The 12,676-nt window shown below is 43.0% G+C and overlaps 1 protein-coding gene across 1 annotated transcript in view; it reads left to right on the top strand.

Moving 5' to 3' along the window:
- LOC126241329 (toll-like receptor 2) overlaps nt 1–12,676 on the top strand; it is a 150,403-nt gene that overhangs the window by 30,830 nt on the left and 106,897 nt on the right. The window contains exon 3 of the mRNA XM_049947998.1: nt 10,591–10,752. Within this exon, the coding sequence (XP_049803955.1) occupies nt 10,591–10,752 (162 nt within the window). The remainder of the gene's footprint in view (nt 1–10,590; nt 10,753–12,676) is intronic.

Here is a 12,676-nt window from a genome sequence, read left to right on the forward strand (position 1 = left end):
TTACTTAAAACAATACCAGTTAACAACGAGTATAAACCTAACATAGTAGATGACGTCCTTAAAGAGAAAACTGCTAAAAGAATTACTACGTTAGGCACTTCTGTTATGAGTCTAACTCAAAAAAATATTTCTCTATTTATTCCTTTCGTGGGGCCTATCTCTTATCAGATCCAATGTATTCTTCGAAAGAAATGCGATTGCAACGTTGCTTTCTCTACTAATAACAATTTGAAAATAAACATTATTCATAATTTACATTCTATTCGTTGCCCTTTAGAAAATTCTGGAGTCTACAAAATTGTCTGCGATACTTGCTCCCCTTACTATATAGGACAAACTGGACGTGCCTTCTCTACCAGATATAAAGAACACTTGCTAAGGAAAAATGGCACTAGCCCCCAAAATTCGTCTTTTGCCGACCATCTTCTAATTACAGGTCATTCACCTAAGCCATCTGCGACAGCAAGATTTAACACACCGAAAAGAAAGGGCGTAGACTAGATATTCTAGAAGAATTAGAGATTTTCAAACATTTTCCTCGAAAGGATAGCCACATCCTAAATGAACAGCTACAGCTACGTAACAAAAATTTTTTCAAAGGTATAAAGCCGTTACTCAATATCTGACTTCGAGTCCGCTTGTGCAGGTTTTCGAAATGTTCTTTTCCTTCTAAGGTAGACCTATGTTTTTTAACTTATCAAATGTTTCTTGGCTGTATTTCACGTCAACATTGCTTTCTACAAGTTGTCATTCATTTCCTATTTACATTTATATACACTCCTGGAAATTGAAATAAGAACACCGTGAATTCATTGTCCCAGGAAGGGGAAACTTTATTGACACATTCCTGGGGTCAGATACATCACATGATCACACTGACAGAACCACAGGCACATAGACACAGGCAACAGAGCATGCACAATGTCGGCACTAGTACAGTGTATATCCACCTTTCGCAGCAATGCAGGCTGCTATTCTCCCATGGAGACGATCGTAGAGATGCTGGATGTAGTCCTGTGGAACGGCTTGCCATGCCATTTCCACCTGGCGCCTCAGTTGGACCAGCGTTCGTGCTGGACGTGCAGACCGCGTGAGACGACGCTTCATCCAGTCCCAAACATGCTCAATGGGGGACAGATCCGGAGATCTTGCTGGCCAGGGTGGTTGACTTACACTTTCTAGAGCACGTTGGGTGGCACGGGATACATGCGGACGTGCATTGTCCTGTTGGAACAGCAAGTTCCCTTGCCGGTCTAGGAATGGTAGAACGATGGGTTCGATGACGGTTTGGATGTACCGTGCACTATTCAGTGTCCCCTCGACGATCACCAGTGGTGTACGGCCAGTGTAGGAGATCGCTCCCCACACCATGATGCCGGGTGTTGGCCCTGTGTGCCTCGGTCGTATGCAGTCCTGATTGTGGCGCTCACCTGCACGGCGCCAAACACGCATACGACCATCATTGGCACCAAGGCAGAAGCGACTCTCATCGCTGAAGACGACACGTCTCCATTCGTCCCTCCATTCACGCCTGTCGCGACACCACTGGAGGCGGGCTGCACGATGTTGGGGCGTGAGCGGAAGACGGCCTAACGGTGTGCGGGACCGTAGCCCAGCTTCATGGAGACGGTTGCGAATGGTCCTCGCCGATACCCCAGGAGCAACAGTGTCCCTAATTTGCTGGGAAGTGGCGGTGCGGTCCCCTACGGCACTGCGTAGGATCCTACGGTCTTGGCGTGCATCCGTGCGTCGCTGCGGTCCGGTCCCAGGTCGACGGGCACGTGCACCTTCCGCCGACCACTGGCGACAACATCGATGTACTGTGGAGACCTCACGCCCCACGTGTTGAGCAATTCGGCGGTACGTCCACCCGGCCTCCCGCATGCCCACTATACGCCCTCGCTCAAAGTCCGTCAACTGCACATACGGTTCACGTCCACGCTGCCGCGGCATGCTACCAGTGTTAAAGACTGCGATGGAGCTCCGTATGCCACGGCAAACTGGCTGACACTGACGGCGGCGGTGCACAAATGCTGCGCAGCTAGCGCCATTCGACGGCCAACACCGCGGTTCCTGGTGTGTCCGCTGTGCCGTGCGTGTGATCATTGCTTGTACAGCCCTCTCGCAGTGTCCGGAGCAAGTATGGTGGGTCTGACACACCGGTGTCAATGTGTTCTTTTTTCCATTTCCAGGAGTGTAATTATGTTTTCATGTTTGATCTTACTGTTATAAGCTTTGATGTAGACTAAATGTTATGTTATATGCTACTATCAAACAAACATTGCTTTCCATTATGTACCAAATACTGTTTATTTATAATCATCTCCGCCTATATTTCAATGTGAAGTAGCCTAATTGTATCAAAGGCTACTAGACGGCGCGCTCGTTCAGTGCCATGTTCACCTGGCCGCATTTGTTAACGCGGGAACCTCAGTCCGTTTGGCAACCTGCACCACGCATGTAACGAGGAGCCCTTAGTGGCTCGCATCACAGTTTCTTTATCTTAAATATCTTTGTGACTAATGCCCTTTTGGCATATTTATTATTTTATAAATCACATATAAGTACTGCCAGTCTTCCACTGCACTTATATTCTGTATCATACGTTTTCAGTCATAATTCCTTGACCATGTTATAGACCATTCTTTGATTTAAATTCTGAGGAAGACACTCCTAACAGTGTTGAAACCCAGTTAATTCGTTAAAAGTAGTAACCGAGGGCTGTTTTCTTTCACTTGTGAACATTATATAAGATGGTTACATATAGCTTAGAGGCTCAGTGATATGGTTAAATGTAATGAAAGAACGCACTGGTAACTGTTATATGATCTCCGTAAAGGAACAGCACCATGTTCCATGTGTTGAAATAAGCTACTCCATTCTGAATTTTTCTCGTGTTCTATTCAAAATATCTATTAATAGTGCCTTATAATCAACATAGAAGTTCATAGGTACGTGGTGTGGCGGGTAAGATGGGCAGTCTCAGACAAACTCTAGTAAATGTTTCGTGATGCTGTTTTTGCTAAGTCTCAGTAGGCAGCGTGGTGAATTTTACGAACTATGCAAGTAATTTTTAACGAATATAGCACCCGAATTACACCATCTACAGTCTTGTCATTGGATATGTTTACGTTTTTTGTATGGCAGTGGGAAGAGCCTTCGAAGGATAAATCAAATACGTAACAGGTATGAAACGTCGCGTAATTGTATCAGTACAATAGCGTCGATAACCATTGTTATCTCACAAATATTTGCCCTAATGTACCAAACGTAAGAAAACGTTTAACTCATGTACATTTTGACTGTTTACTTTGAGTATGAATAACATTAGTCCGTGTGATCCATTGAATACAGCAACCAGACAGCTTCCTCATGCAGCTATTTAGACTTTCACGATGTATTGTATACGGTGGTTGAAAAAGTGTCTGTGGTTTTCGTTCACAGTGAATGTCGCCAAATTGTTAGAGCAACTGTGTATTCTCAATGGTATCCTGTTCGTACTAAGTCTTCGTGATTTGAATTACAACTGTAAGAAATGATGAAACTACAAGTGTGAAGAAATATTTACAGAAAAAAGAAGAACAGCTAGTAATGAAACCATTACTACTAGCATGCTATCGGCGATAACTCAAGATCCACATGTTACTGTGGATCAAACTGAATGTGCAAGTGGGATCAGCCAAAGGAGTGTTCTACATTAAGGCGAATTGAAGTACTCAATGTACTGCTCCGTGTGTGCTTGGTATTAGTATGTTTACTTCTAAAAGTACAGTATCGTGTACTGATACTCATGACATATTCTACACAATCTTTAAGTAATGACATATGTAATGTTGTGTCTTAAGAACCGTTTTAACCCTTTTCCATGAAGATGGTCCATGACAAACTAGTCTATATTTGGTTTTAAAGTAAAAGCAGCTAATGGAAAAACACGCATTTTATAAATTATTTACCCTTTCTTTACAGATATGTCATTTGGTTCTTTTTCAAATTGTGAAGTCCGCTATCACATGTGATTGACCACGTTAAATTATCACAGTTTTCTAATAGCACTTGCAATCAATATTTAAATTAAGTTACTGGAAAATTAGTAAACTATTCATTAAATAAAAACACAAGACGGACAAAATATGAGGTACTGATACTGTGTTCATTTTCCGTGTACATGCGGTGAATACGATGTCCTGAGTAAGATTTGCATAATGAAGAAGATATAAAAGACGACGTAAATCAATAAATAAAATAGGTACAGGTACATATCTTTCAGGGGCGATAGCTGTAGCGCAATGCTATCATGTGCGATATCATTGGTTGAAATCGCATGAAGCGATTAAAATTTGTTAATTCAGGCGTTCACTGATTGAATGTTTATTGACTGTGAAATACACAACTGGCCATTAAAATTGCTACACCAAGAAGAAATGCACATGATAAACGGGTATTCATTGGACAAATATATTATACTTGAACTGACATGTGATTACATTTTCACGCAATTTGGGTGCATAGACACTGAGAAATCAGTACCCAGAACAACCACCTCTGGCCGTAATAATGGCCTTGAGACGCCTGGGCATTGAGTCAAACAGAGCTTGCATGGCGTGTACAGGTACACATGCCCATGCAGCTTCAACACGATACCACAGTTCATCAAGAGTAGTGACTGGCGTATTGTGACGAGCCAGTTGCTCGGCCACCATTGAGCAGACGTTTTCAATTGGTGAGAGATCTGGAGAATGTGCTGGCCAGGGCAGCAGTCGAACATTTTCTGTATCCAGAAAGGCCCGTACAGGACCTGCAACGTGCGGTTGTGCATTAAGCTGCTGAAATGTAGGTTTTCGCAGGGATCGAATGAAGGGTAGAGCCACGGGTCGTAACACATCTGAAATGTAACGTCCAGTGTTCAAAGTGCCGTCAATGCGAACAAGAGGTGACCTAGACGTGTAACCCCTTACCATCACGCCGGGTGATACAGCAGTATGGCGATGACGAATACATGCTTCCAATGTGCGTTCACTGCGATGTCGCCAAACACGGATGCGACCATCATGATGCCGTAAACAAAACCTGGATTCATCCGAAAAAATGACGTTTTGCCTTTCGTGCAACCAGGTTCGTCTCTGAGTACACCATCGCAGGCGCTCCTGTCTGTGATACAGCGTCAAGGGTAACCGCAGCCATGGTCTCCGAGCTGATAGTCCATGCTGCTGCAAACGTCGTCGAACTGTTCGTGCAGATGGTTGCTGTCTTGCAAACTTCCCCATCTGCTGACTCAGTGATCGAGACGTGGGTGCACGATCCGTTACAGCCATGATAAGATGCCTGTCATCTCGACCGCTAGTGATACGAGGCCGTTGGCATCCAGCACGGCGTTCCGTATTACCGCCCTGAACCCACCGACTCCATAATCTGGTAACAGTCATTGGATCTCGTCCAACGCGAGCAGCAGTGTCGCAATACGATAAACCGCAATCGAGATAGGCTACAATCCGACCTTTATCAAAATCGGAAACGCGATGGTACGCATTTTTCCTCCTTACACGAGGCATCACAACAACGTTTCACCAAATTTTGCGTCTGTAGCACGTCATCTTCGTGGTGTAGCTATTTTAATGGCCAGTAGTGTATTAACATCAGCAGCTTTAAAGATAGTGAAGTATTGTCACGTCATTGATGCCCCTTATTTATCTGAGATCGCATATGTATTCAGATTTACATTACTAGTTGACTGTCAGTTACTTTTTAATCACAAAGACCTGTAGCTTGGCCATCTTTTATGTTCGCTGACACTCAGCCACTTGTTGGAGCATCTCCTCCGCAAAAGCCGTGCGAGCAACAGCCGTCCAGATTCCCGGTTGCTGGGTTTCTCCCCATTTCCGGCGACGCTGCTAGTCTCTGTAAGTGGACTCGATCGTACCGATCACCAAGGCGGAAGTCGCAACTGCCGCGGCGCGACCTAAGACCTGGGTCCACTAGCTTTATAGCCGTGCAACAAATTTAACTTGCCTCGTACCAGTACTGGAAGGCCGATTAGTCTGCCTAGAGACGCGTTTTGTTACAGTAAATAGCCCAATGCAGGCTCTGAACCAGTGGTTCACACGTTTCTGCGACCCTGTAGGCTCAAGATCCATCGACTTTCACTATAGGGAGTTGGAGAGTCGAGTTCCACTTAATAGGTTAGGGGACTACAACACACAAGAGGCAGTTACACGGGTAGAGGGACTTGTATCGAATGGGCGGTTTTCTAGGTTACAGGATCTCCGCGAAATATAGAAAGTGCAGCAGTCTGGTACGGTGCAGGGTAAAAACAGGGAAGGGGTAAAACTGGCAACTATCGATGTTGCAGTTGTAATCTGTTGTATCTGTGTTGCGAAAGAAATAGTTCCCTTTAGTTTCTTTGGGCAGAATTTATACTTGAAAAGCGGAATAAATTCATAATTTGTTCCTTTTACCGACCATTCAGCAGAGATGACACAGCTGCTGAACTGTTCAAACAGAACTTGAATCTCATTATAAATAGGTGCATACAATTTTAAAGTCTATGGTGGGCATAAAACATCGTCCTATATTATGCTAAATACTTGCTCCAAAAATTATTTTGATCAATTAGTTGCCGGCCGGTGTGGCCGAGCGGTTCTAGGCGCTTCAGTTTGGATCCGCGCGACCGCTACGGTAGCAGGTTCCAATCCTGCCTCGGGCATGGATGTGCGTGATGTCCTTATGTTAGTTAGGTTTAAGTAGTTCTAAGTTCTAGGGGACTGATGACCTGAGATGTTAACTCCCATAGTGCTCAGAGCCGTTTGATCAATTAGTTCAGGAGCCCACTCTACTAGTAAATAGTTGAGAGAGAATATACTTGACCTATTAGCATCAAATAAGCCAGAGCATCATGACGGGTATTGATATCCGTCTCTGCAAAGTCGTTGTAGCGATACTGAATACCATAACATCTAAACCCACCGACAATATTCGCTAAATATATCTGTACATTCAGGTTAAATAAATGTGAGCACCGCCTATGTTCGAGGCGAGGCCTGCGAGAAAGATAGGCAGCAGCGCTTACGTCACGAAGGTAGTCCTGCCCTCGCTCGCTCTCTCAAATTAGTAGGCAAACTAGATTTCTGTACCTTTAACTCGTAATTAGGCGTGTCCGTAAAAACAAAAACTGAATCTTCTGCTGGAATCCGCTATTATGGAATCTTACTTGTATTGGTCCTATAATGATGTGAAGTCCATGGGCCTACTTATAATTTGTTACAGCTGTACTGGTGTACAATAAAATAAAATCATGCTAAAACGATTATCAGTTGCATAAGGCGCCACTTCCAGCATGTAATGAGTACTGTTAAGCAGAAAAGAGTAAATGCTATAAATAAGCAGTTATACGATTTGTATCGAGTATAGTTTTTAAATTAAATTTTTCTGTAGTACTGTTAATCAGTAAGTCTTCGTAACAGCAGATTCCAGTGGAAGATGGAATTCTCGTTAGTACTTACACGCCCAGCTGAGAGCTAACAGGTTTAGAAACGCATTTTGTCTGCTGAGCTGAGCGAGCGAGCGAGTTCAGGACTACCTTCGTGACGTAGGCGCCACGGCCTGTCTTTCTCTTGGGCCTCGGTTCGAGGTCAACATACAGTAAACACTCGCAGCAGGGAGGTGGCAGCATTATCAGTGGAGTGTATACAAAGCGTGTCGTGGAGACGCGAAGATAGTGCAGTCGTTGTCGTAACGTGTAAACGAAGCGATTTATGTCAAGTCCAAAACGCAATTATCTTTGGCTTTCAACCCAAGGGTGGAAGCATTTATGAAACGGCTAAGTTCGTAAACTATTCGCGTGCCGCCGCGGTTAACTTGTACCGAGCATGGCACAGTAGCGCTATCCAAAGCCGGCACCGAGAATCTTTGGAGCAAACACGCCACAGGTGACAGGGATAAACGACGGCTGTGGCGGTGTGTACAGGCGAACAGATGTGCAACTGTTGAGCAGCTGACTGCCCAGGTTAACCAAGAGGCTACCGACACGCTTTTAATAGTTTCAGAACTCTATCTCGAAATCTGACAGAAAATCCAAAGAGATTCTGTCTTATGTGAAGTACACATGCGGCAGAAACAATCACTCTTGACTGCGGGGCAGCAGTGGTAAGGTTACCGATGACAGCGATACTAGAGTAAAGTTACTAATCACTATTCCTTCACCAAATATGACGAAGTAAATATTTCAGAATTAGAATTTAGAACAGCTGCCTACATGAGTAACTTACAAGTAGATATTTCTGTATAGCGATGCAGTTTAAATCAGTTAATAAATTGAAGTCTTCTGACCATACTTTGTATCAGTTACGTTACTTTCAGTGTGTACTGATATTACAACTACAGACTTACCAACATACACTCGCATAACGGCTCAGTCGACGAAAGATCATTTCCAGTACTCCAGAAAGGAAATACGACTAACCTGCTCAATTACAGACACTTATCACTGTAGTCGACCTCCAGTAGGATTTTGAAAAATATACCGTGTTAGAACATTATGAATTACACATCATTTGGATTTGCAGCTCCTTGTGTTTACCGTGTTTGCAGTTAAAATTGTTGGATTTAAGGTCTGCCAGATATGCAAAACGCCGTTTTCTCCAAGTTCCCAAACATTTTTCAGGACCGTTGTGCTATCATCAGTGGGCTTCTGTTTTATTTAATCGTCACAATCGGTTTGCATGGTCTTCCAGGACGACTTGTGCATTATTTATTACAGGTAGCTTGTCATGTTTTTAGTGGCAAGCCCTTTTGTTCTCAGCATCAAGGTGAAGTGTTGGGAAGCACACGTAAACATAACACGTATTTTCACAAAGTAAGACCGTAAGAGATCTGGACGTTGCGAAAAGTGGCAGTAGACTCCAAATAAGAAGAAGTTTAAGGTCATCCACGTGAGTACTAAAAGGAATCCGTTAAATTTCGGTTACACGATAAATCACCCAAATTTAAAGGTTGTGAATTCAATTGAATACCAAGGGATTTCAGTTACGAACAACTTAATTTGTAGATATCATATAGATAATGTTAAGAAGAAAGCGATCCACGGAGTGCCTTTCATTGGCTGAAAACTTAGAAGATGCAACGGATCTACCAAACAGACTGCCTTAACGACTCCTTGTAGTCCTCTTCCGGAGTACTGTTGCCCATATTGAATCCGTACCAGAAAGGATTGTTGAAGGACATCGAAAAAGTTCGAAGAAGGGCAGCTCGTTTTATTACCGCGAAATAGAGGAGGGAGAGGGTTATGGATGTGCTAAACGAACTGAGGTATCCATCATTGAAACCAAGATTATCGTGCGCGTGCCCCATTCTACACAACGACAGCACGTTCGCTGATAGTCATGCTCCGTGAGGGTGAATGACTAGCAGCCAGATCCACGTCATTTGACGCTGCTATTGACTGGAGGGGTGGACTTAATGTTCTCACGGATCATTGTATGTTTAGACAATAGTTCTACTGATTTCTCCTTACGAAACGTTTGTACTCTGCTGTGTCCAATGTAGAACACATAAACGATCATTTTTTCCTGATTATTTTCTTGTTGAAACATAGTCTTCCTCTCTATCGATTCCTCTGTCTACATGCTGTTCCAGAGGACGTTACTTAAGTTAAAAAGTCGTAGAAAAATATTCGTACGGAATATGAATAGTATTCAGAGAATCAATAAGTGAATCCATTACTGGCGTGTATATAGCGTGTGCCATAGCTTGTTAGATTCAATGAAAGGCGCACACTGCGTTTCGTATAAACTCAAGTGGTAAAAACCTGCTATCCTCTTTTGTGACACTCTACACAGATGGTGTGTTTGTACCATGTTTAGTAGCTGATCTTCCACAGCTAGACATCAGTTACACTATGTACTCAGGATAGTGTTGTAAGAAATATTGCTTTGAATATGTTACGAAACTCACTTAAGGTGGAAAGTTTACGGATTCCTAAAAAGCCTGTCCAACAAATCAAAACTATTGTTTCTTTAAAATGCATTTTTCTTGTTGCTCACACCACGGCTTTTGGGAAGTGTCATGTGTATACATAAATGATGTCAAATTATTTTAGAGCGAGAGGGGGGGGGGGAAGAAAGAGAGAGACAGAGAGAAAGAGAGAGAGAGAGAGATGGAGAAGACAGTAAGAGGTGGGAGACAGAGAGGGGTGGAGGGAGGGAGCAAGATGATAGAGAGCGAGAGAGGGAGAGAGGGAGAGAGAGAGAGAGAGAGAGAGAGAGAGAGACACAGACAGACAGACAGAGAGGGAAGGAGAGAGAGAGAGAGAGAGAGAGAGAAAGAGAATGAGAGAGAGGGAGGAAGAGAGTATTACGATGAAAGACTCGTGCAGCAACAGCAGATGTTCAGACTGCCTGTGAGAGCGTTTGATGCATAGGACGCAGTGTGTTTGTCCTCTTTAAATGAAAACTGGTCTCACAGAGTTTCGCGAAGGTATTCGTTTGAGTTTCTATCTTTAGTGTATAACTTTCTTACTTTTTTGTCCCAGTCTTTGTGAATCTGCTATTGAAAGTGCTGGAACAGTTAAATATCTAGTGTTCGTTTTTCTTGCTTCAGGAACGACAGCATTTACGAGACTCACACAGTAGGCGATCTTCCTCAGAACTTCATTAACTTCCTGTACTTTGTCAAGGACGGTAGCTACATCAGACTCGAATTCACAAAGAAAATTCCAGCAGCTATTGTCACCGTTCATCCCGACTGCAACGATGCTGCCAGGTACGTTACTTTGCATAACTTCATTTTAGTTTTCAATTTTCAAATATAATTTAACACCACTTGCTACAAAGACTACACAGTTCTCATAAACTCCATCACACTTCGCTATCGACTATGATTACGTTTACATAAGTTATCGGTGAGGCATCGATACCGAAGAAAAAACACGCAGTAATGTGGAAAAGCGTACAGCCTACCATTAATACTAGTGGATAAACTGCCCTAGTAACGACTGAATGCAATTGTACGTAAGAATAAACGTAGATAAATTTTGAATGATCAGTTCATTTATTATGAATCAGAAAATGAAAATCAACCAAAACCATAAGGTTTCCAGTGCTAGAGTGCATATTTTTTTCCTTAATCCATTTCCATTTGACGGGGTTTAAGCTACCGCAACAGTAATACTCATATACGCGACAATGGTCGTTACTCAGATGAGAGCTAATTTGTTTAGGCAAGTGATCAGAGAATCAGATCGGTTATTCATATCCAAGTGTAAGTACATTTCATACTTAAGAATTCTCTAAACAACATATAGAGAAAATCAAAATAGAATGAATGATTACAGTTCACGGAGCGGTAACAATTACTTAATGTAACCTCACGGTAATCTAGCTTTGATTAATCAGACCTTACATTTTAGTATCATTCACTGTCGAGAATGTAACAATTAAATACGAATGAATACAAAATAACATAAAAGTACCAAGACAACGCTGAAGTGTGATAGTCAAGATGTCGGCACCGATACACAAATTTTCCGAAACACATATAAGTATTCAGTACAGGAGATGAAAAATTAAAATTCACAATCCTTTGCCAGATTCAATAATTTCGGCCGGTATTAAATATTTGTTCAAAAAATTAGTTAAGGTTTACTGCAGTACAAATGTTTCATAATGTCTTTGGTTAATCAACAAGAGATGAACCTTCCATTTAAAAGAAAATTTAACTTTACTTTGACACAATCAGCACCTGGTTACATTTTTCATTCAGAATGAGATTCTCGGAACTGAAAATAAAAGGGAATGCACAACGATTCGCGGTAGAAAAATTATGATTTAGCTTCACACAATTACTGCATTCTTCAAAGAAAACTCTTGTTGGACATTGGCTAGTGTTTTAAAGAGCTCGATGTCTGAAGTAGTTTCGTCTTACTTTCTGCGAAGCTCCTACGGTGACGTATTAGTTGGGCGGCACCAATTACAATAACTGTCTAGCAGCTGTACACATTTTTATTGCTTACGTCGACCAAGTAGCTCCGTTTTTTTCAAATCCTCTTGGCGCGTCCTCTTAGTTCACCATTGTACTAGGACCCATGCAAACTGCATTTCCTCTCAGTCATAAGGCAATGCCGCACTACTACATCGATAGCCCCCTCCCCCCACGCCCCCATCCCCACCCACCAACCCACCCACCCACCCACCCACACACACACACACACACACACACACACACACACAAACATACACACACACACACACAAACATACACACACACATGGGACGATGACAGATTTTTTGCGCGCGTTGTATTTAGCGACGAAGCGTCATTCACCCACAGCAGTAACGTTAACCGGCACAATATGCATTATTGGGCCACGGAAAATCCACGATGGCTGCGACAAGTGGAACATCAGCGACCTTGGCGGGTTAATGTATAGCGCGATATATTTTATCGATGGCAATCTAAATGGTACAATATATGCCAGTCTCCTACGTAATGCTCTACCGATGTTACTACAAGATGTTTCACTGCATGACAAAATGGCGATGTACTTCCAGCATGCTGGGTGTCCGGCACATAGCTCGCGTGCGGTTGAACCGGTATTGAATAGCATATTTCAGGACAGGTGGATTGGTCGTCGAAGCACCATACCATGGCCCGCACGTTCACCGGATCCGACGTCCCCGGATTTCTA

Source organism: Schistocerca nitens, chromosome 1, assembly GCF_023898315.1.
Source record: "Schistocerca nitens isolate TAMUIC-IGC-003100 chromosome 1, iqSchNite1.1, whole genome shotgun sequence".
Taxonomy (NCBI): Eukaryota; Metazoa; Arthropoda; class Insecta; order Orthoptera; family Acrididae; genus Schistocerca; species Schistocerca nitens.